The following is a 21811-nucleotide window of genomic DNA, read 5'->3' as shown; positions in this document are numbered from 1 at the left end:
CTATTTAACATTACTTCTAATTATTTATTTATAAGATACTACTTATTATTAATAGCGTAAAAAGTTAAGAAAATGAAGAACGTAGAGGACTCTACCAATCATCATAGCAGTTGTAAATATACAGAATATACAAATAAATTTATTATTATTATTATTATTATTATTATTATTATTATTATTACGGTAGAGTTTGTCCACACCGATATTCTTCTAACGTATTTTGTTTAGTCAAAAAGTTATTTTCTCCTGACTTTTTACTGCCATTCGTTGTGTTTTCTTACTCTTGAGGGTTGGTGGTTACCATAGTAACCACTAATGGCTTGTTCCTTTTTTCTGTTGCTGTGTAACCGTGGGATATGTATTAGGATCAACTCTCTGTTTTCTTTACCATTATTATATTTTAACATATATTTTTGACATAATTGTTTATATACAGAGTATTGCGTTATTTTGCCATGCTTTGAACTGTTGTGTTTAATTTTATAGCTTAACTCTTTTGTCAGTTGTTCATTGGGAACAATTGCTCTGTAGTTTAACTTTATTTATTATATTTTATTGAAGGTACAGAGTAAATTCAGTGAGACTGAGTGTGTGGCAAGAGTTGGATAATAAAATAGAAGATGATTTGATACTGAAGTTATTCTGACAGTTTATTAGTAAACCATCTTCATTGTTATTGTTCTATTGTTTGAATTATTTGCTCCTAAACATCACAAAAGACAATAGCACTGTTAAAATATAGCTTTATTAGTTTCATTACACAGCTGCAGCATTTTTGCAGACATTGCCAATCATAAGGGTGTTTATCACTCAAACAAATTTTACACGTATTGTAAACAAATACACCATTAGTCAAAGAAACCAACACTCAGACCACTAACGGAACAAGTCAGCGTTGGGCCGGTTGGTGGGGCCATTTACCGGGCCCCTAACCAATCACCGGGCCCCTAAGGAATCACCGGGCCCCTTACGTGGAGTGAAACTGAAACTGTTGAGTGGAGGCGAGGGCGCACTTTCTCTGTCTATAATCACATATTTCAATGACTTGAAACCATTCCTCCCTCCCTGGCAGCTCCAGGCCCGGGCCCCCATCCGGCCCGGTTTGGGGGGCAGTAGCCCCCCCAGCCCCCACTATAGCTCAGCGCCTGACTCAGACATGGATTTTAGAGAAAGTGAAGAAGCGTTTCTATTGGAGGAAAACCAGCAACAACAATATATGAAAAACAAGGACGTCAGTTACAACAATGACGTATTAAACAAGGTAAATAACATAAAAACCACAGTGAGATCATAAAAATGCCTTGGATTTGTCTTTAAGCATGATATTTTTTTCAGCAGGAATACAAGATTATAACTGAACAAGTGCATCATACCTCACATACAGCCTCTTTTCAGCACACTATCTAAATATGTGAGGGGTGATTTCTTATGTCTTCCAAGGCTTTGCATTTTAGGAAAACAGAATAATTATTGTAAGATATACAAAAGCTAAATGTAGCAGAAGGAGGCGGATGTAGCAGAGTTCAGAGGAGCAGAAGCAGCCATGAGGTCTGTAGCGATGAGTGTGCTTTGCCTTTCTAAGTCAGGAAGTAAACTTGCTTTAAGTGTAAATATTGAGAGGTTTTATGGCACAAAAAGTCAGGGGTAGAAGTGCAGTGACTATTTAAGAAAATAATACTCTCCGTAACACCCAGTAGTTTGGTCCCCCTACGAAGGGAAGCTCGCAAAAGTTTTTTCTCTGGCACTGAAACAAACTACAGATTTGTCTCTTGATATTTTCTCTGAAAGCTATTTGGTTTAAGTTAGTTTGGTTAGAATAAGACTCAGCTGTGATTGCAGTAGATTTTATCTGACAAAGCACATACAGTTAGTCCATATGAGACTCTTATTGCTTTTAAATTCACTTCAAGAGCTGCTTGGCAATTACTTTTGGCTAACTGTACTTTATGAGTTTTTAATATTCTCAACATCCTTTAAAACGCTAAAGAATTGTCTATCATTTAAACTAACTAACTGGTGAAATGCAGAAACATGCACAGTGCATCCCCGGAGAGCCTGTTGTTCTTTTCCTCAGCTGGTGCAGAAACCATCAGTCTTCCAGCAAACCCCACCTTCAGCAGACGGGAGCGAAACTACAGCGTGTGAATGTGCACCACACGGATATGGTCAGTTCTGGTTGTCGCAGATCTGTGGGAACTCCTTGAAGATCTGCTGCACAATTAGCTTATCCATGTGTTTGGCCGTGGCGCTCCCTTCGTCCTCTCCAGGGTCTTCCTCCTCCCTGAGAATCCTCTTGAGCGACCCCTGCAGGTCAGAGAGGCGGTGCTGGTGCTCCGGATAGTCCGTGGAGTGCATTATGGAGTGCATGAGGGAGAGGTACTCCATCCGCAGCTTCAGGAGCAGGAAAAGAAACGATTCAGTTCAATTCATTTATTTCAAAGGGACATGCACATTAATAAACATCAATTTTATTTCCCACTGGGATCAATAAAGTATTTTTTAATTGATTTGAAAACAAATGTTACCATGGAAGTGATAAAATGGAATATATTCGACGCTACTTCATATAGCATGCAAAAAGATTTCAATTAAAGACTTTGAGAGTTTCAGAAATCAACTATTTTACCACCAAATATAAATTACTTTGACATTTTTTTTTACTCAAAACTCTTTTGTTCAAATATTCAAAGATTGAAAAAGAGCTATGTTCAGCAAGACATACTCAACTATTACAAACAAGAGTCATTTCTCTGAATCCTTAAGATGCTGATTAATATTTCTGCATATACAAATTAAAACTGTGAAGAAAACCTTCCACACTTTCCTTTTCCTATTGATCAAGTCTTATTTTTCTCATATTTTAACTAATAAAACAGTTGAAATGAAAAATATGCAGCTTCTTTAAATATTTTTGTCTTTTGGCTCCTTTGACCAGGGTGAAAACAGCTCCCTCTAGTGGCTCTTTGTGGTATTGGAATCTTGATGATACTTGAATTGAAGAAATTTCTCACTTAGTTTTTCGTTGATAAAGTTTTTAATTATGTTTTATGTGACACAAATTAAGCATCAAAAAAGCTGAAGTAAAAAGCTGATTTTCCAGCTTCCTCTACTGTTTCCATCAAACAGACAGAACTATAAATATCCAACAAAACCTTCCTGCCTGCATCTCAGTGCTGCGTCAGCTGCTGAGAGTCTCACCTTGTCTCCGGGAGACAGGTCAGAAATCTGTCGGACGGCGATGTCTATCATCACCATCATGTCGGTGCGATAGAAGATGTTGGCGGTCTCTCTGCTAGCAAAGACATCCTGCAGGAACTTGAGCACAGAGTGAGGCACAGGCGGCGTGTGTTTGAACATGCACACTGGATCCTCTGCAGAAAACAGGAGATTTCATTTAGAAAAAACACATCAGAGCCCATTAAAGAGTGGGAATCATTACTCTGTGGGATTTCACCTCCTCTGTTCAGAAGCAGCAGCACCTTTTCTGTCAGGGCCTTGACGTTTTTCTGCTTCAGCTCCTGCATTATTGCATTGTTGCTCGGCACTGGTTGACAGAAATATGGGGTTTAAAAAGGTTTTTCTGACCAGAGAACAGGACAACTAAAACATTTCTCAAAAGCAGAGATCAGTAAAGGAGTTGTTTAATATGTGAATCATCTTCTCTGACCCGTGTGGTGCAGGTTGAAGGCCAGCAGAAGGTTCAGGAAGATGTCCGGCAGCTGCTCAGTGGGGTCAGAGGGCAGCCCGTCCTCCACCACACCCAACAGGAAACGAACAAATTCAGCGCTAAGATGCTCTGCAGACACAGAGGTTCCTGTAGCTTCAGTTTGTCCTCGTACCGAGAATCATGTTAAAACATCTCAAAACAAAGAGACGCGTCGTACCGTAGTGGTGATACGGCACCTGCTCTCCCATCGAGAATATCATAGTTAATACCAAAGCTGTGTAGCACATCTTCTGGTGTTCTGGAGGAAAAGCAAAACAAATGCACAACAAAAAGGACAAAATCATGTTAAAAATAATATCAAACAATTATTCTTTGTTTGATAATTATTCAAACAATTTGTTTGTTCAAATTTTCTACATGTTTTCAGCAAAATGTTCTGGAGAGGTGAACAAAACCCCCAAAAATAAATAAATAAATCATTCATCAGTTAAACTGGTTTTTTATTTTATTGTACAAAGAGGAGCGTTCTAGAGAGATTTGACTATTGCAAATCTACAAATGCAAATAAAACCATAAAAAATTCATTTAAATATAGCAGCGTGGAAGTGAAAACCCTTAATGTGGTCAGACAAATCTACTTTTAGAAAACAAATGTGGAAACCTGTCACAAGAAGCAATTAACCACACAATAAATTAAAATGAGTTTGATCATTTCCAGTCTCGCGATTAATATTTTTTGAAGGCCAATTTTGCATATAAAGACTTCATAACGCATTTTATTTATGATTTTGGTTTTGTGCAGTTTTTATGTCCTTTCTCTTAGTTGTTTCTGACTATTGTGTTTTATTTTGGGTATTTAAAATGTCTTCTACTTCCTGTGTAGTTTTCTGCACAAACGTTTATTAGTCTTTGAAAAGACAACTTACGTTATTATATTGTTATATTAGTTGAGAATGGTCTGATGATGATTAATATATTTTGAAGGGCAATTTTATTTACAGACATCATAATCCATTTAATTTATTTACTTTGGTTTTGTACGGTTTTTGTTTATTTTTGTGTTTTATTTCAAAATGTCTTCCAGCTCCATCTCATCCATATTAGTTGAAAATGGCGTCAAAACGACAATATTATTGTTTATCACAATCATTTCTGGGACGATTTATATCGTCCAGCAAAATGTATTCCAGTGACAGACCTACGGACGTGAAAGCTTCCCACATATGAGGCGATGCACGTTAATATTTGTGATGTTCCTCACCCTGTGTGTCTGTCTGCAGGTCTCTGGCCAGTTCCATGGGCAGGATGGAGTTCAGCAGGGTGGAGATGAGCACCGCGTCCAGGCTGCACATCGCTCCAAACACTTTGAGCAGCAGCAGCCGCAGAGATACACGGTGCTCCTGCATGAAGCCCAGCAGAGAGAGAGAGAGTCAAGCTGCACATAGCAACACAAGTCAAAGGTCAGCCAGGAGACAAGCTGAACACCTCAGCAAGACACATTTACAATATGAAGATCATTGGTGAACACGTGTGATGCTGAAACTGTGACACTATTTTATAAAACAACAGCAGTAAGCTACACATTACCATCTGATAATATGAAACCAGCGACAGAACATTCTCGTAGTTGTTGGACTTGCACATCCTCTTACACACTTCTGGATCTGCATCAGTCTGGAAACACAAACAGGCCGAATGAAGAAACACTGAAACAGAGAATAACTTAGAAAACTTAGAGAAACACATTGCAGGATGAAGAGTCCTCTAATAATCCAAACTCAGCTCACAGAGACTCAAACTGATCAGCAGCAGTTCATCTGGCTTTGCTGCTTTTTGTGAGGTCACTTCCAGTCCTGCAGGCAGAGTCCCTGCATGTTTGTGATTTCTACAATCCATATTTATTCAGGCCAAAGATTTCCAGATTTATCAGTCAGTGTGTGACCAGAAAACAGAAGTTCACTGAATCTATGGGAGGATTTCAGGATTTAAATACGCAACAAAAAAACCCCCCCAGAAACTGTGAGGAAGAAAGACAAGACTGGATGGATGGATGGATGCTTGCTCTAATGAAGTTGCTGTGTTGTCGTTGTCATGGTTACCAGTATCTTTAGCAGCTCCTCCAGGTAGCAGGCGATGAGGGCGTGGTCCTCATGAAGAGCCCAGCTGCGCTGCTGGGAGTCGTCACGGTGACGGGCGAGGTCACTGAAGATGACCTCCAGACGCTGTTCGTCGTGACACACCTGACCCTGCGGCAGCGCTGCACTCAAGTCCTGCAGACAGTTCAGTTCAGTTCAGTTCAGTTCAGTTCAGTTCAGTTCAGTTCAAAAATACATTATTGATCCCAAAGGGAAGCAAAAACCCATCAGTTCTGACAGATAAATTAGCTCCAGTTAGCAGCTTAAAACAATAATAGAAATTCAGCAATAGGTAAAATATATGCATGCAGTTCAAATAAACAAGTTTTTTCTTTTATTCAGATTTGTTTTAGTAAACCACTTGGCCACCAGAGGACATATAAGCAGCTGTTAGACATCACTGAGATATTAAATCTGGATTAATTCAATTTAACTACTGTTGTTATTATTCTTAGGCCTCTGCCATAAAGATTTGTGTTTCCAGCCAACTTGTGAGTTAAGCAAATTTAATTAAAAATGATCACTGATGTAAATGTTGAGCTTTAAATATAAAACCTCACAGGATGTGGTATTTCACTTCTCTTTTTGTGCCTCTGCAACCAGTTTATTTTTATCAGAGGTTCTTTTTTTATCAAACCTGCAGCTGCTGAAAAATGAAAACTGAAGCCCTAAAAACTAAAATAGTTTTAACACACTGATGGCAGATGATGCTATCGTTGCTGCACAGCACTGCGGTGCAGTTTTTAAACCCGTTTTTAAAACTGCTTTATAAATAAATGTGACACTGGGTGCTGCAACAAAGTATTAGTCTAAAGGTGTACATATTTATGTAACCGGGTTTTTAAATTGTTTCAGTTTGTTTTTCAGTTGAATTGAACAGGTCATAGGTCACCTTAAAGGTCAAATCGTTTGTCTTGCCATCACTTGGACAGGGCTGTGGAGACTTTTCATATCCACTGTGTGTGTGTTTAATGTGTGTGTGTTTAATGTGTGTGTGTATAATGTGTGTGTGTATAATGTGTGTGTGTTTAATGTGTGTGTGTTTAATGTGTGTGTTTAATGTGTGTGTTAATTGTCATTCCCATCTGGGCCCCCTGACTCTAAACGTCTGTCTCCGCCTCTGTCTGTAACTCTAGACTCTGAACAGGCTTCAGGAATGCTGGATCCGCATGACGCAGTGAAAACAAGCCTGACCTTGCTCTCCACCAGCGACAGGAGAACCCGCTCCAGAGCGGCGGCCGCCTGCGGCAGGGCGGTCTGCAGGTGGCCCACCACCACGCCCACAGCCACCCGCGACAGCTCGAAGCTCAGCCCCGTGTTCTTCCGCACCAGCTCGATCAGTTCGGCGCTGATCGTCATGGGAACCGGCTCGGAGGCCGAGGGGCTGCCAGGAGGGCTCCCGGCCACAGACGGGGGGGCCACGGGCCATTCGGGCCCCGCCGTGTCCGCCACGGAGAGCTGGGCGGGGGCGGCGTTGGGGTGGGCGGGCTCGGAGAACTGCGGGAGCTGCGGGAGCTGTGGAGGCTGCGGCGCCGGGCTTTTCTTCACAGGAGCCGGCACGGGAGGAGAGTCAGACGGCTGGACATCCGAGGGTGGGACGGGGGGCTTGACGCGAGACGGCACGGGAGGAGGAGGGGTGCTGGCGGCGCTGGGCAGGCTGATGTCAGAGGTGGCCAGGGAGGAGCGGGAGGCGGACTCTGTGGAGGTGGTGCTGATGGTGAGGGAGGGAGCGGGTGACGCGGGAAGGGAGGACACCCTGGAGGGGACCTCCGGCTCTGCAGAGAGGGACAGGAATCCGGTTACAGAGGCGCTGACCTGACTAAGAATAGAGCGCAGCGCAGGACGCATCAGCAAAAACACGCCGCCGCCGCAGTTCGCAGCCAACAGGTGGAGGAACTGAGGGCCTAACCTGGACGCCGGGTGTTTCTCTGCTTCTCAGGAGGAGGGGGAGTAATCGGAGCGGCGCGCCGGGGCTGAGGCGGCACCTGCACAGAGGAAAACAAACCGGGCCGAGTTAGCAGAACCCCGATGCCTCATTACAGACACAAACATGATTCATATGGACTTTTATAAGAGAGTAAAATTAAAATCGTTTCATTTTCAACATACCTGTAAATTACTTTCTACGCTTTTTTTAAATTCATAAACTAGAGTATCTACAATAAACATTACAGACAAACAAAAAGCAAAAAGGGGTTTTAATCTACAAAATAAATAACTGGATAACAGGACAAATAACAAAATAACACAAATAAAATAACCAAACAAAGGAGGTTTAAATTAAAACGGATACATTCAAATAAAGACAAAACATAATCAATTGGAAATGGTTTAACTGTGGATTAGGATAAACTTTTATTTCTACACTCCAGCCATAAAATATTAAAACATATTTTATTTAAATAGGTTGGAGACGAGCCTCTTCAACCATCAGAATGACCTTTTTACAGTAAAGTCTTCAGTCTGGTACTTTTTTGTTTTGAAGGACAAATTTGTTTACAGAGACTTATTTTGTTCATTTATCTTGGATATTTAAAATGTGCTAAATATTCATCAGAAATTAAAGTTAATTGATCTTTGAGAATGTTTCCCTGGATTATTATTCCTTTACCGTTATATTAATTGAAAATAGTCTCAAACTGACAATATTATCGTTTATCACAATAATTTCTGGGACAATTTATCGTCCAGCAAAATCTGTTATTGTGACAGTTCCAGTTGGAAAACCTGAGAACTAAAATATTATACCTAACAAGATCTGTGAATGTATTCTGGATTTGGTATACACCTTAAATAATTTGTATATAACCTGTATTAGTATTTTTTCATTAGTATTATTGATTTTATCTAACAAGGTCATGATGCTGAAATGCAAACTTTTCTAAATCCAGCAAACCAGAAACTAGCTGAAGCACAGAGCTGAGATCTTTTATTAAAAATGGAACAAAATGTAACATTTGTTCCAAGAAAAGCAATGGAAAGCTACTTATTTTAATGCAGGGTTTCCCCCTGTGTATTATAATCCTGGCGGGCCACCAGGCTTGTAATGCAATTAATTATAAAACAGTTTCCTGTTTTGAATAAAGCTCCAAAAACAGATGAATGACATTTTGAGCCGTGCAGCTGTGTGTGCAGAGAGCGTGTTACCTGGTAGAGGCCCGGCTCCGCCTGCATGCTGTCCATGCTCCCTGACAGCGGCACGCTTCCCTGTCTGCCGTAGTTCTGGTTCAGGCCGTTGGGAGGAGGAGGCGTTTGGCTCAGGGATATTTCACTGTTGGAAGCAGGAAGTCTGTGTCCAGTGGAGGAGGAACTTCGCCGAGCCAGGGTCTCCTTTCTGTGGTGGATCAGCTTTCTGCATCACAGCAAAACAACTATTTAATTGACAGAACATAATGCAGAATTGCTGCGTTATGTTCTGTCTTACTGTAGAACATCTCGCTGCTCCAGATTATATTTGCCCCCGTTCTTCAAGGCCACATTGTGGATGCCTTCGATCGCTCGGTCAATGGACTGCAGAACCTCATCTTGCTCCGGAGCCTGGTAGAAAAAAAACCCCCAAACAACAAAGAGGTGAAATATTCATTGGTATGGCAGCATTCATAGCTATTAAACTTTAAGCTTAACAGGACATGGCCTGGGGACATATGTGGCTGTAGGCGGAAACAAACTGGGTCAGTTATGTAACAACAACAGCCTTTTTACAAACACATTCCTTAGAAATTCTTCATTGGGATTTCAACTGATGGGTAAACGTAGCGTTGTCTGTATGAAAGGGAAGAAAAATATTTATGCAAACAAAAATCTGAAATGTGTGGCAGGCATTTGTATTCAGCCTCTTTATTTAGACGCAGTGGACCCGCAGTACTCACAGGGTTCAGGATCCACAGCCAGAGTTTGGTAGTAACTGGTCACATGCATTTGAGTAACTTTTTGGGGAAAAAAATGTACTTTTAGGACTATTTTTACTAAGCTGTTTTATTACTTGTGTAATTTTATTACAAAGTATTTCTACTGTTACTTGAGTAAAATTTCTGGACTCTCTATCCACTGTGACACTTCACTGAATGAAGAACAAACTTGCTTTAACCAAAACAATCACCAGACACACACCTGCAGCTTTTCTTAAAGTTTCATTAGTTTTATATTGATAGAAACTAATTTGTTATTTGGTATTTATGTTATATGAATTGTTTTCATTTTAGTCCTTAAAATATCGAAACTTCCTCATGCCTTAACATGTTGGTCCGTCTGATGATGTAATTTTTAAAAATCAAATGATTGATGTTTTGATCAGTTACTCAGTACTTAAATAGCCTTTTTACCATTTTTTTTTTTACTGTTGAGTAATTTTTAAAAAACTTTAATTTGAATAAAAATATGTTGATATACTCAAGTACAATTTTACCAGTTTTGCAAATCTAGAAACTGAAATGTTTGCTTACTCTTCCTTGGAAAATAACTTAGGTTGAGTCTGACAGTAAAATGTAAAAATACATTTTCAATTCTTGTTACAGATTCTGTATTTAATTCTGAGCAGGTTCCTCCTTGACAACAGCATGATGCTGCCACTACCATGTTTCACAGTTAAAGGTGTGTTCATGGTAATATGACGTTAGTTTTCAACCACAAAAAGTCTAAGTTTGGTCTTAGCAGGGCAACTGACAAGACTGAATTTTATTTAGCAGTATCAGAGTACAAAATGCACACCACACTTTTTGGATTATCATAATTTCCCCTCAAATTCACAATCATACAAAACACTGTGGTGTTTTATCAGATAAAACCACTATAAAGTACAATAAGGGGTGCGTTTGTATCCTGACTGAATTGCAGGGCTCTATAATTACAGTCAGGTGTGCTCAAAAAACCTCAGATTCAGGCTTATCAAGTTTAGGAGACGGACGGCATGGGTCTCCTGCCAGCTCATGCATCCAAAACAGCATGCAAGCTCCGACTAGTTAGTCTGCATCCAAGGGCAAACTCCTCATCACTGTACCCATGTGGGTGTGACTGGGAGAAACAGAGAAATACAGCATGAATCATGCAGAAAGTTAGCAGAAAGCAGTTTCCTGCAGCTGATCGTGTCTTTATTGTTTGATTTTCCTTTTTGCCTTCCCATCAGTATTCAACTCCACTTCTGTCCCATCCTCTCTGCAGCTGCAGTGCAGAAAGATGAAGGAAAGTCTCTGCATGATGCAACATTTCCTATAATTTATGATTTATTCAGCAGGCATACACCACTGAATATGTCTCTCTCGATTCCATTGATTCAGACCTTTTAATAGCCAAGCGCATCAAGAGGCTGAGAGCTCGGTGTTCAGACAGAGGGAGAGAAACGTGGAAACAAACGTTTTTTCATCAGTCTGGTGTACCTGCAGTTTTTCGATGTAAGAGGCCGGGATGTAGCCGGTTTCCCCTGAGCTGCACCGGGACCCCAGCCACCAGTGTTTGTTGCTCCTCTCCAGGATTAGAAAGGTCTCCCCGGCCGCGAAGTGCAGCGAGTTGGGCTCGGACGATCGGAAGGCGTACAGAGACCGGTACATGTTTCAGAAATACTTTGACAAACCGAAAACGGGTCGGGGAAAAAAAGCCGAGAAAAAGTGTAGAGTCCAAGCGGAAGGATCTGCTCAGCTGGAGGGATTTAAAGAGCCTATGAAGGCATGGCTACAGTGAATGGCTGATGTCTATTTACAAAGCAGCTAAGATCATCTGACCCCTGTCATACTACTAAATGCCCACGAGGGGCGCTGTTACATCCTGAACGCACCCACCAGGCATTTTTATCGATATCAGAGCTCTTGGTGGATTTTACTCGATAATCAATGTATTATAAAATTATTGCATAATTGATTTACATAAACAACTATATTATTATTATTAGAAATTATTATTTAGACTTAAAAAAAGAAATCTCAACTTTTACAAAAATATATATTGTTACTAACTTTTAGTTAGATGCAGCTAATTTACCTACTGTAAAAATATTAAGCATAAGCATAGATTTATTTGGTCCTGTATAATAATATTCACCCAAAATAATATAAAATATTTGAATCATGGTGCATAATGTTGGATGTAAAGTTTAATGCTAAATGGTGTGTCAATGATAATTTATCAAATAAATGCAACAAAAGAAATAATAAAAGGTTTTTGTAATGAAACCGTATGTTTTGCTTTGAATAGTATTAGATTTCACAGAAAATTATAGTAGGCAATGTAAGAAGTAAGGATTGGCTCCTTTATTTCAAATTTCAACATTGTAAATAAATAACATTGTTAAAAGTGATACCATACATTAAACTTCTGAATGTGCCATAACAGCAAATTCTAAAAAATACTATTTAATATTTAATTACAAAAACTTAATTTTTAGGTCTGTTAGTTTAACCTTCTGTGATCAGCACAGCCTAAAATATTTAACTGAAAAAATATTTATTTTGTTTGAATGTTTTTATTTTTTGATTATGTTATTTCATCATAGTCTTTAAAATAAAAATGTAGACATAACCTTAAATATTCGTCTGTCTGTGAAAATAGTTTTGAAATATTAAATCAGATATATGACCATATTCACTTTACGTTTACCTTTACTTGAGTACAGTTTTTGGCTACTCTGGTCACCTCTGGCTTTAACTAATTATTTAGTTGCCCCAGTTGCCCAAGTATTGTAAAACTGTTACCTTCTCTGTCGGTGGATTTGAGTAAAATTAGTTCAAACCTCCTCAAACAACGTGTTCGACTTTTCGACGCACGACTGTTCAGTGAGAATGTGGTGTTACAGCGTATTCCGTCCCCCTGCGTGTCACCGGCTGAAACATGGCCGCCAGGTTCCTCCTTCAGAGATCAACACGGGGACTTCTGTTCTCCTCCAGATCTGTACCCGTTTTCTCCAGGTATGTTTCATTAAAATCCCTGAATATTTAACCCTTAAACAACAAATTAGGGATGAATATGTTCGCTCTTTATTGTCTCATTTCTCTAAGAAGGTAGGACACTTTAATGCCATGGTTGCAGTTACGAAAGAGTCCCTGTCGTTTTTTTTATATAGTTCTGTTTTTAAAGTAACTGCTGTATTGATTCGCTTTTATTTTCACTAAGACTTTCAGCCTTGATTTAATGCTATGCTATGCCTAGTTTAAATGACAATATCACAGTTTACAATTGTTAAACAAAACAAAACTTTCTCTGTCGCTTAGCAAATAAACAGGCTTACAAAAAAAATCTGCCTCTTATAATTGATTATAAAGAATACGAGTATTTGGCAAATGTATTTACGCTTGTGCATGTCTTGTTCAAAAACTGGCCTACAACATTTGGCTGTCAGTGGGTTGCTGTTGGCTCTTTGCCTCTTGAATGGGGCCATTTGTCAGACCTGCAGCGCATTCTGTTATTTAAAAATTAACATGATGGAGGAAAGTATAAAGACTAATTCATAGCATCTCAGTTTTTTTAAGCAATTCTTGCATTGCGTCACTGAAAGTATGGTTTTACTTTAATTGCAGTGTTCACATTCAACCAGGAATAATATGTAATTTGATTTAGGTATTTCTATGGCCTATATAAGAATTTAAAAGAAAACAGAATATGGCAAAAATACAACCCTAATTTCAATTCTCGTGTCTTTGATTGCAGCCCATTTCTCTGCCGAGCTCACAGATTAGGGCCAAGTGATGATGAGATGTACCAGCGGACCACTGTGTCCATCATGAAGACGGAGGCCCACAATGGGATCCTGATACACAGCTACAGTCCTATGGGATTCAACATCGATGGTAACCGGGTGTTTGGGCCCTGCGCTGTGATGCCTCCTGCCGTCCTTCAGTGGAATGTGAGATCACAATCCAAACAGTCCCCACACGGCTTATTGTGTTTTTCTTTACAGGTGAGTGTGTTCTAAGTTGGAAAAAATGTGTCTGTCTGCAGGTTGGAAGTTCTGAAGACATCACAGAGGAAAGCATCTCTCTCTTCCACATGCTTGAACCACCTATAGGTACGACTTAGAACCACAATTTCACATAAGAAAAACAAGATTTTCCAAATACCTGAAGCGTTTTGATTTACTGAGTGTAAAATATCTAAAATTTAGCTTTCTTTGGTTGTTTGTTTATGATGTGGTTCCTCTAGCAGGAGTCATACAATTTGACAAAATTTATTCGTCATGGGTAGGATGGACAATAAATAAACATCACTGTAGACATCTGATCAGTATCATCTAATAGAATATTTAATACCAGTATATAGAATATTCATTTATCCTCGATATAGAACTGCACAGCATTCTGGGAAATGTAGGCAAAAGAAAGGTTTTAGCTCCTCAACCTCTCATGACCAGCTAGCAGGGTTGGTGGAATCAACTAACTAACTCACTCTGTGGTCACCTAGCAACAACCCATTGAGGAACTTGTGGTTACCTAGCAACAACCTGCTGAGTTGCACAACATCAGTTTAATGTTTCACTTCTGCTACATTTAAGTAGTTTTATTCTACATTTAATACTTTAAAGGAGTGGTTGCAGGTGTGAATAATTTTAGCATTTCCACAATTGGAAATGTTCTGTTTCTGGGTGTTTGTATATATTTTTTGCTTTTGCATAATTGGAATATCAGTACAGGAATCAATTGTAAAGCATCTTTAGCAGATGTGACATAATTTGTGAAGACCAATGCATATTTCTTTCATGTTAATGTCCATTTATATTTTTTTCCTAAGGCATATAGTATTTAGGATGATTTACTTTTTTTTTTTTCTCTGCTGCTTCAGAGATTCTTGTGCTGGGTACAGGGTCAAAGGTCGAACGAATTAACCCCTCGGTCCTTGCACTCTTGAAGCGGAAACGCATCGCTTTGGAGGTGCAGGACACGGTAAAGATCACTCAATCTCTCTACGATAGATTAAAATAGAAAAAAAGATTTTACTTCAATAAATGTGTTAAAATATATTTTTCTAAAATGCCCATTTGTAAATTTTAATAATTTTCTTGCTCTTTTGCAGCCGAATGCCTGTGCAACATTCAACTTTCTGAACAGTGAGCGGCGGCTGGTGGCCGCTGGTCTGATTCCTCCCTCTTACAGCAGAGCCCTAGAAGTGAAACAGGATGAAAGTGGGGACTCAAAGTGAGAGTGTAGATGGCCATTTACAGATGAGGTTCACATTCAAGTGGGAGGATCGTCCTTCTTCTGCAAAGAGGCTTCAGAGTAAAATAGCAAACTGATCCAGCTACTGTGTTTCTGCAAACATCGGGGTAAATGCAGATTGAAGCAGGCTCAGTCTCAGGCATTTTTATCAAAGCTGTGAGCCACTTTGAGAAAAGTTGAAACAAAGTTGAGGCGAGTTTTCAGTGTCACATTGTGGTTTAAAAGTAAATACAACTTTCTGTCATAAATGAACAAGTTGAGTTGAGTAAATCTGTATTCTGCTGTATAAAGTCGTTGTATAGACTGGTTATAAATACATTTGTTAAATACCACGGTTTGAGTTATTTATTATACTCAGTGTTTCCATTATTTGTGTACTGAAAACATTTCAACATTTGTCATTTCAGTCTGCACAGCAGCATCTACAAAATAAAACGAGCTTGTTTGTGGCGGCTGTCCTTCTGGATAAGCCTCTTTGCTCTGTGCGTCCAGCAGCTCTGCAGCAGACAAGTTGCCTGTGCAGCATATGATATAATTCACTGGCTTTGTCCTTCTCACTCATAAGCCCCCAGCAGAGAGGAGGATCCACAAATCCCCTGCATGTTCGATTCATCTCTAATCAGCTGCTGCGACGCAACATGTCCAAAGTCAGTCTCAGCGATTAAACCCATGTCATTCAGATTCAGTCTGCAGCTGAGCTACTTTTACCTGAGACAAAATGCCCACATCACTGGGTGTTTTCAGAGTGAGCTTCAGTTAATGACACAGAGAACTATTTTATTGGTATTCTAAATAATATTCACACCTCTCTCCAGGGATTTAACAAAATCTCTGCCTATTAAAGCATAAACAATTAAATGTGTACGACTGCATGTTAGGGTCACTGTAGAAGGAGGAGTACATTTATGCCAAAAATTTCAGGAATTTTTTAAAAGAAAAAAACAATTAAATTTTTGAGTTTGAAAAGTTAGTTTTCTTGGAAAAAAATTCTGAAATTTTGAGATTATTATCTGAAATTTTTGAGAGAAAAAACTTGGACATTTCCGAGTTTTAAAAGTAGCAAATTAGCTAGGAAAAAAAATCTTAAATCTTAAAAATCTTAAAATTTGCTAAAGTCGAAATGTTCAACTTTTGAAACTCAAATTTCCAAGTTTTTTTTCCTCAAAAATTTCTGAGATTAATCTCAAAATCTCTTGAGTTTTTTCTAGCAAATTTTTGACTCTTCAAACTCAAAAATTTCTTTGTTTTTCTAGAAAACTTCTCAGATTAATATAAAAATTTCAGAGATTTTTGGCAAAAATCTGCTGCTATTTTCCACCCGTCTACAATGGCCCTTATATGCGTATCAAAATTATAAATATAAGAACTACACAAAATAACACACACAAAAATCACACAGGGGAGGTAGAGGGCTCAAAAATTACACTGTTTCATGCAAGCTTTCTCAATCAGAACCAATTATAACAAAAGGAGAAAAGGGGATTTCCAACATTTACATATCAGTCACAGTTCACTATATAACTACAGAGCTGCTTCACGGCTGTGTGTGGAAGCCATCTTGTCTGTTCAAGCGTTCCAGGTGGGCAAGGCTCTCTCAGTCGTCGTCGGAGTTGTGGGACAGATTGCGAGGTTTTCCGAAGCAGAGCTCTGCTCCGGTGATCCGCCGGTACATGTCCTTGATGTCCTCACACTCTGAGTCAAAGTGGTTTGTTGCATCATAAGACCGGGACACAAATATCTAACACAGCAGAGAGAGGTGGGAGGGAAGTGATAAAAAACAGATGCTCTTCAGTTGTAAAAAATATATTTTTTGTAGCGTTCAGATCAGAAGTGTACACACATCCATAAGCATGAATCTTTGAATAAATTTGGGCCTTTAGTGGGGTTTTTTTCACCCATTCTTTTTACAGAATAAATATACATAGCTGCACAAGTCATGATTTATTGTGGATGTTGAATACATACAGGCTGAAATATATACATAGATCCCCACTAATATTTGGTTGAATGTTGTAGAGAAACCACAAACTTTTGTAGCTATGAATCAGGTTTTGGATTGACCTTTGACCTGCCTTACCAGAAGTTCATTTAACTTCTGGTATGAACTTGGCTTTTAAACACAGACTGTATGTACACATTCAATAGGATGAAGGTTAGAGTCCATGTGAATGTTAGTGCTGAATCCATTCGTTCTACAGAGTCAGTATTACAGGCACACGGTGCCGTCTTCTAGCATAATTAAGTAACTATGTTACCTTTAGTTGTTATAAAAATGCTGTATATGTCAAATATAACTAAAATGAAATTGGGCCTCTGTCTCTTTAAAAACTCCTGAAACTCCACCTTCAGGAAGTCATTGCGACATTACTCCTCTATTAGCCCTATAGGAATGTTTTTAACACTGAGCAGTAGCCGTATAATGAGATGCTCAGTTGCACTAGGTGTTTGCTAATTGCTGCTGGCTAGTCTGAAGGAGCTGGGTGGGAGGGCAGCTCTGTGAGGCAGAACCTTGGAAATTGCAGCTCTGAGGAGGAGCTTCAGGGTCTTTTTTTGTTTGTTTTGCTCCCATGGTTTCTGTTACATTTTTTAAAAAATTTGGTGAAATAATGAAAAAGGTTGAAATATATAATAAATACATCCCCGCTAATATTTTGGGCTATGTCTAGGTTCTTCAGCTTGACCTGAAATCAACAGTTTGATGGTTTCTGGTTGGACACAGTCGAGTCCCAGCAGGACAACGATCCCAGTCACACATCAATGGAAACAACAGGCTGATATTAAGTTTGTAGAATGACCCTGACCTCAAATCGATTATACAAATCAATTATACAAATTTGTGTTTTTCATAATTTATTTCAGTTGTTTGTTGTTCAAGATGTGACATAAGTCACTGAGAGCCCAAAATGAATTAGACATCCATGCTGATGACTGGTGTATGTAAAACTGTGACTGCCTCTGGTGGCTCCTCTCTTTACCTGACTCTTTCGTCCGTCCTCATTTGGAACCAGCACGTTGGTGACGGAGACAAACCTAGAATTATTAAAGTCATGCGAAAAACATTACAATAAAGTACTGAAACAGACCTGAGCACAGAAAGACACGTCACTAACTTCTGCATGATGGGTTCCAGGAGCTCCAGGGCCGGCTCCACTTCTTTCTCTGGATTGTTGGTCTCTACAGTCGTGCTCACCGTGGCGATGTACATCCCGTCCGAGGCCAAACTGTGACTGTAGGACACTACACATATGTAAACGTCTGCGTGGACGAAACAGAAACATTCATGCAGAGTGGTGAGAGTTTATTAGTGACAGTCAGTAGGGATGAGAAATGTTATCGTTTTTTTTACCTGACTTTCTGTTAAGCTCTGCCTGAGGGATGATGATCTGACAGGAGCTGGCCTCATGGGTGTTTTTAACCGGATGATTTAATAAGCAGATAACCCTTACGACACGTCCCATTTTCCTGACCCGGTTAGGAACGTAGCTGGGATCACAGATTAACTGCTTACAGTGGAAAACCTGTGAGAAACAAAAGGAAAAGCTTGTATTATTTAGAACATTTCAACTAAAGTTTCCCCTACGGTCCAACGTCTGCTCCACCTTCCCATCCGATTTGACAGCTTTCACTTTGCCGTTGTCCATGACAATTTCATCCACTGGTTTGTTCAGCAGGAAGGTTCCTCCGTACTCTGCACTCAGTCTGATAAACACACACAGATAGGAAAAATGTAAAGTCACTTTAATCCAGCAAAGACATGTCAGGTGGAATATAACACCCTGCAGCAGAAATTCACACCAGATATCTAAGAAATCCACACACACAACAAAACCTTTACATATCAGTCCATAAATTATGTGTAATAAAGTGAAATGGAACAAAAAAATAAGTATTAAACACAAGATTTAAAAAAGGTACCAAAGTACTTAAAGCACAATTTAATGACGCATCATTTCAAACTAATGCCAATGGGTTAGTTCTTTGTTTTGGCCAATAAAATGGTTACCAAGATGTTACACAGGAAGGTAAAAGCAAAGGGCTCTTTAAAGACTTTTACACTTTAATATTGAAAAATCTAATGACAGCATTGGTTACAGGCATGTTATTAAACTACTGGATGCTCAAGTGAGCTGTGCTGGATGTGTGACCTAAAGGAAATCAGCTGCAGCCAAATCTGCCTCATAAGATCAGAGGAACTAAAGAATAATCTGAAGAATTGTCAAAGAGTCACAGATTAAAATTCAGAAAGATCTCAAATGAGTGCAAATAATTTTTTTTGTGAAAATAATAAGTAAACAGACGAGGAAAAACCTTGTTGAAGCTGGTTTAGGGTTTGCTGCTGAGATCTGAACAAGCCAATACAATACTAGGAGAATATGGTCTGTTCAGATGAGCACAAAACTGAACTCTATGATGCTGCAGAACCATGTTTGGAGATGAACTGGTGCTGCACTTAGTCCCAGTAACACCGGACCAACAGGAAACATCATGGCTGCTTTTTCAGAATAAGGTACAGACAGACTCCTTTCAATAGAAGGGAAAGTTGATGGAGAAATGCAGATTAGAGTTTGATTAGATTTAACTATCTGGGATTTCTCAGCAACACAAGGATCCCAAACAGAAAGCTGAGCAAATTCAATACCTGACCAATGCTTGGCACTAGTTTCTTCACATAGATCTTCATTACCATCAAAGACTTTTCTATGAAGTACTAAATACATTTTAGTAAGTTTCCTTAGTACTTTTTTTGTGTCATTCAACTTTATTACACATTTAACTTCTGACCTACTTTGTTTTGATTTCTTTCAAGTTCACTTGAGTTTGACACAAACATCTGGAGAAAGTTTCATAGAAATAAATCTACAATAAAAACATTTTACTTGTTTCAAGCCTTTTTTCCCCCTGCAACATAGCAGAAAATTCAACACTAAAATCTTAATCAAGAATTTCAGAAAATACCACGTTCCAGAAAACCCATTTAGGAAAGCTCAAACTAACAACAATGTTTCTTAAAACGCCACCTTAACGTTGCGATTGAGACGCAGTGAGATTCAAACAAATGACTGGTAACAGTGTTAACAGCTGCACTGTGCAGTCAGGCAGTGATTTATTTCTGAAATGTTGTGATATTTAGTTTGATCAAACTTTGTTCTTTTTTCAAATTTTGTTTTACTTTCATTAGTCCAATTAGACTCTGACTTTGCCTTTTGGCTCCATCTTGTGAATTTGTGAACGTTCAAGAAAAGCTGTCAGCTCTGCATGACGGGAATGAGACTGAATTATTTTTCAGAAATTGCTCAGAGATAAATTTCAGTTGTTTTTTTGTTTTTATTTAACCCTTTCATGCATGAATTATGATCCTTTGTGTCAGGATTTCCCCCCAATTTTTTTTTAATTTTCTTAAGGCATAAAAAAAGGTAGAAAAAAATTTGTAAAGAAAAATTTTTATTTAGCTGATCAATTGTAATTTTCTCTAAATACAAAGTTGTTATTTGAAAAACACATCAGTAGTATTGTTCTTTAGGGGTTATCTGATGTCACAATATGTTTTGTTTCTTTTTTACCTGCAAGAGTCGTCTATAGTAGAAGGAGGGACCGGGTCGCTTGGCATGCTTTTTGGTCTGTCGGCCATATTGGATTTAACTAAAATAACTTCTTGCATTTGCAGCTGTTGGCCAGTAGTTGATAGTGTATTTTATGATGCATGAAGGGCCACTTCAGTGGTCTGTGTGCATTTATAACATAAAAATCCACAAGAAAATGGCTTTTAGACAGCTGTCCACTGTAGTGACCACATGCATGAAAGGGTTAAATACAACAAGTAGAAACTGTCTGCGTCTCACCGGGCGAAACCCTGCGGTAGCTCGCCGAGGCCGTACAGCGGGTACAGGTACGGACTGCTGTTGTGGCGGGACAAAGACTCGCAGTACCGCCTGATCCGGTTGATGGTTTCCAAACAGGGCTGATCCAGGTAGCTGCAGAGCAGTAAACCACATGTAGGCATCTGACCAGGACATCTGAAACATCTGGGATCACTAACTCGCATCTTGACTGACCTCTCACTGGAGTGTAAGGCTATGGCGTGACCTGTGACCTCTATGACGTCCTGTCCCAGGTCAAAGCGGCTGAACAGCTCTCGCGTGGTCGTTTTCTCAGGATCCACGTCCTGGTGAGTGCGAGGGTTTCTCGTGTCAAAGTTCAGGACAAAGTGCAGCATCTTCTTGAACCTCCTCTTGTCAAACATGCCCATCAGATCTGAAAATGTTGTAAAATCATAAAATACGTTTCTGCCTGTAGAAGTGGATTAAAAATGCTGATCTATGTCACCTGAGCTCTGTGCATCCTCCTCTGTGGCAGGGACTTTGTGCACTTTGCCTGCTTTGAACACATAACTCCCTTCAACAACTTTGAAGTCCAGATAACGAGTCACCTCAGTGTGTACCAATATCTTTACCAGCTGGCCTGAAGCAAACACACATCAGCTGATTGTGAGATAAACCTAAAACAAGAAGCTCACTAATAGGATGAGCTACACAAAACTCACCAGTGGCAAGAAAAAACTTGGGAACGAGATCCACGTTCCACTCTTTCCCTCGTCGGATCGATTTAGGAGGGCCTGGAACCTTAAACCGCCTGTACAGCTGCAAACAAGATGAGCATTTAATACCAGCAACAAAGTGTAGAGATAAAGATGCAAGTCTACCGGGCCAAGGCAGGTGTGGATTCATGGTGGCAAGACAAAATCTTCACAAAACATCTCAGAATGGAGATGTTACACAAAAATGTTGAGGAAAAACCAAAACGCAGCAATTATTCCCACTGCTACTAAAATATTATAACATTTTCAGTATTAAAGTTATACCAGTATTTTTAACATT

The 21811-nt window shown here is 39.3% G+C and overlaps 3 protein-coding genes across 4 annotated transcripts; 1 reads left to right on the top strand and 2 right to left on the bottom strand.

Annotated features, from left to right (window-relative positions):
* Positions 1 to 1299: 1299 nt before the first annotated feature.
* On the bottom strand, positions 1300 to 11540 carry nckipsd (NCK interacting protein with SH3 domain). Its single transcript, XM_007541627.2, has 13 exons — positions 11175 to 11540; positions 9227 to 9339; positions 8950 to 9154; positions 7712 to 7787; positions 6997 to 7577; positions 5767 to 5937; positions 5255 to 5341; positions 4929 to 5067; positions 3885 to 3965; positions 3668 to 3796; positions 3455 to 3544; positions 3199 to 3371; positions 1300 to 2391 (listed from the first exon to the last, which is right to left on the bottom strand). The coding sequence occupies exons 1-13, from the start codon at positions 11343 to 11345 to the stop codon at positions 2167 to 2169; spliced, it is 2241 nt and encodes a 746-aa protein (XP_007541689.1). The 5' UTR covers positions 11346 to 11540; the 3' UTR covers positions 1300 to 2166.
* A 1032-nt stretch (positions 11541 to 12572) lies between these two features.
* Positions 12573 to 15385, top strand: ndufaf3 (NADH:ubiquinone oxidoreductase complex assembly factor). The gene is made up of 5 exons (XM_007541626.2): positions 12573 to 12695; positions 13435 to 13630; positions 13726 to 13792; positions 14563 to 14663; positions 14794 to 15385. Exons 1-5 carry the CDS (start codon positions 12619 to 12621, stop codon positions 14917 to 14919), a joined length of 567 nt encoding a protein of 188 aa, XP_007541688.1. The 5' UTR covers positions 12573 to 12618; the 3' UTR covers positions 14920 to 15385.
* A 956-nt stretch (positions 15386 to 16341) lies between these two features.
* Positions 16342 to 21676, bottom strand: LOC103130305 (rab GDP dissociation inhibitor beta-like). Of its 2 annotated transcripts, XM_007541658.2 has the most exons (9): positions 21478 to 21676; positions 21261 to 21395; positions 20990 to 21188; positions 20777 to 20908; positions 18536 to 18635; positions 18283 to 18454; positions 18047 to 18191; positions 17912 to 17966; positions 16342 to 16674 (listed from the first exon to the last, which is right to left on the bottom strand). In XM_007541658.2, exons 1-9 carry the CDS (start codon positions 21659 to 21661, stop codon positions 16531 to 16533), a joined length of 1266 nt encoding a protein of 421 aa, XP_007541720.2. In that variant the 5' UTR covers positions 21662 to 21676; the 3' UTR covers positions 16342 to 16530. The 2 variants fall into 2 exon arrangements, with proteins under 2 accessions (XP_007541720.2, XP_016521285.1); XM_016665799.1 differs by having other exon boundaries at positions 20777 to 21188.
* Positions 21677 to 21811: the final 135 nt, after the last annotated feature.

The sequence above is a fragment of the Poecilia formosa genome, unplaced genomic scaffold, assembly GCF_000485575.1.
Source record: "Poecilia formosa unplaced genomic scaffold, Poecilia_formosa-5.1.2 Scaffold621, whole genome shotgun sequence".
NCBI classification, from domain to species: Eukaryota; Metazoa; Chordata; class Actinopteri; order Cyprinodontiformes; family Poeciliidae; genus Poecilia; species Poecilia formosa.
Note: the sequence above shows the minus strand (reverse complement) of the source record. Positions and strands in the feature narration are given on the sequence as shown.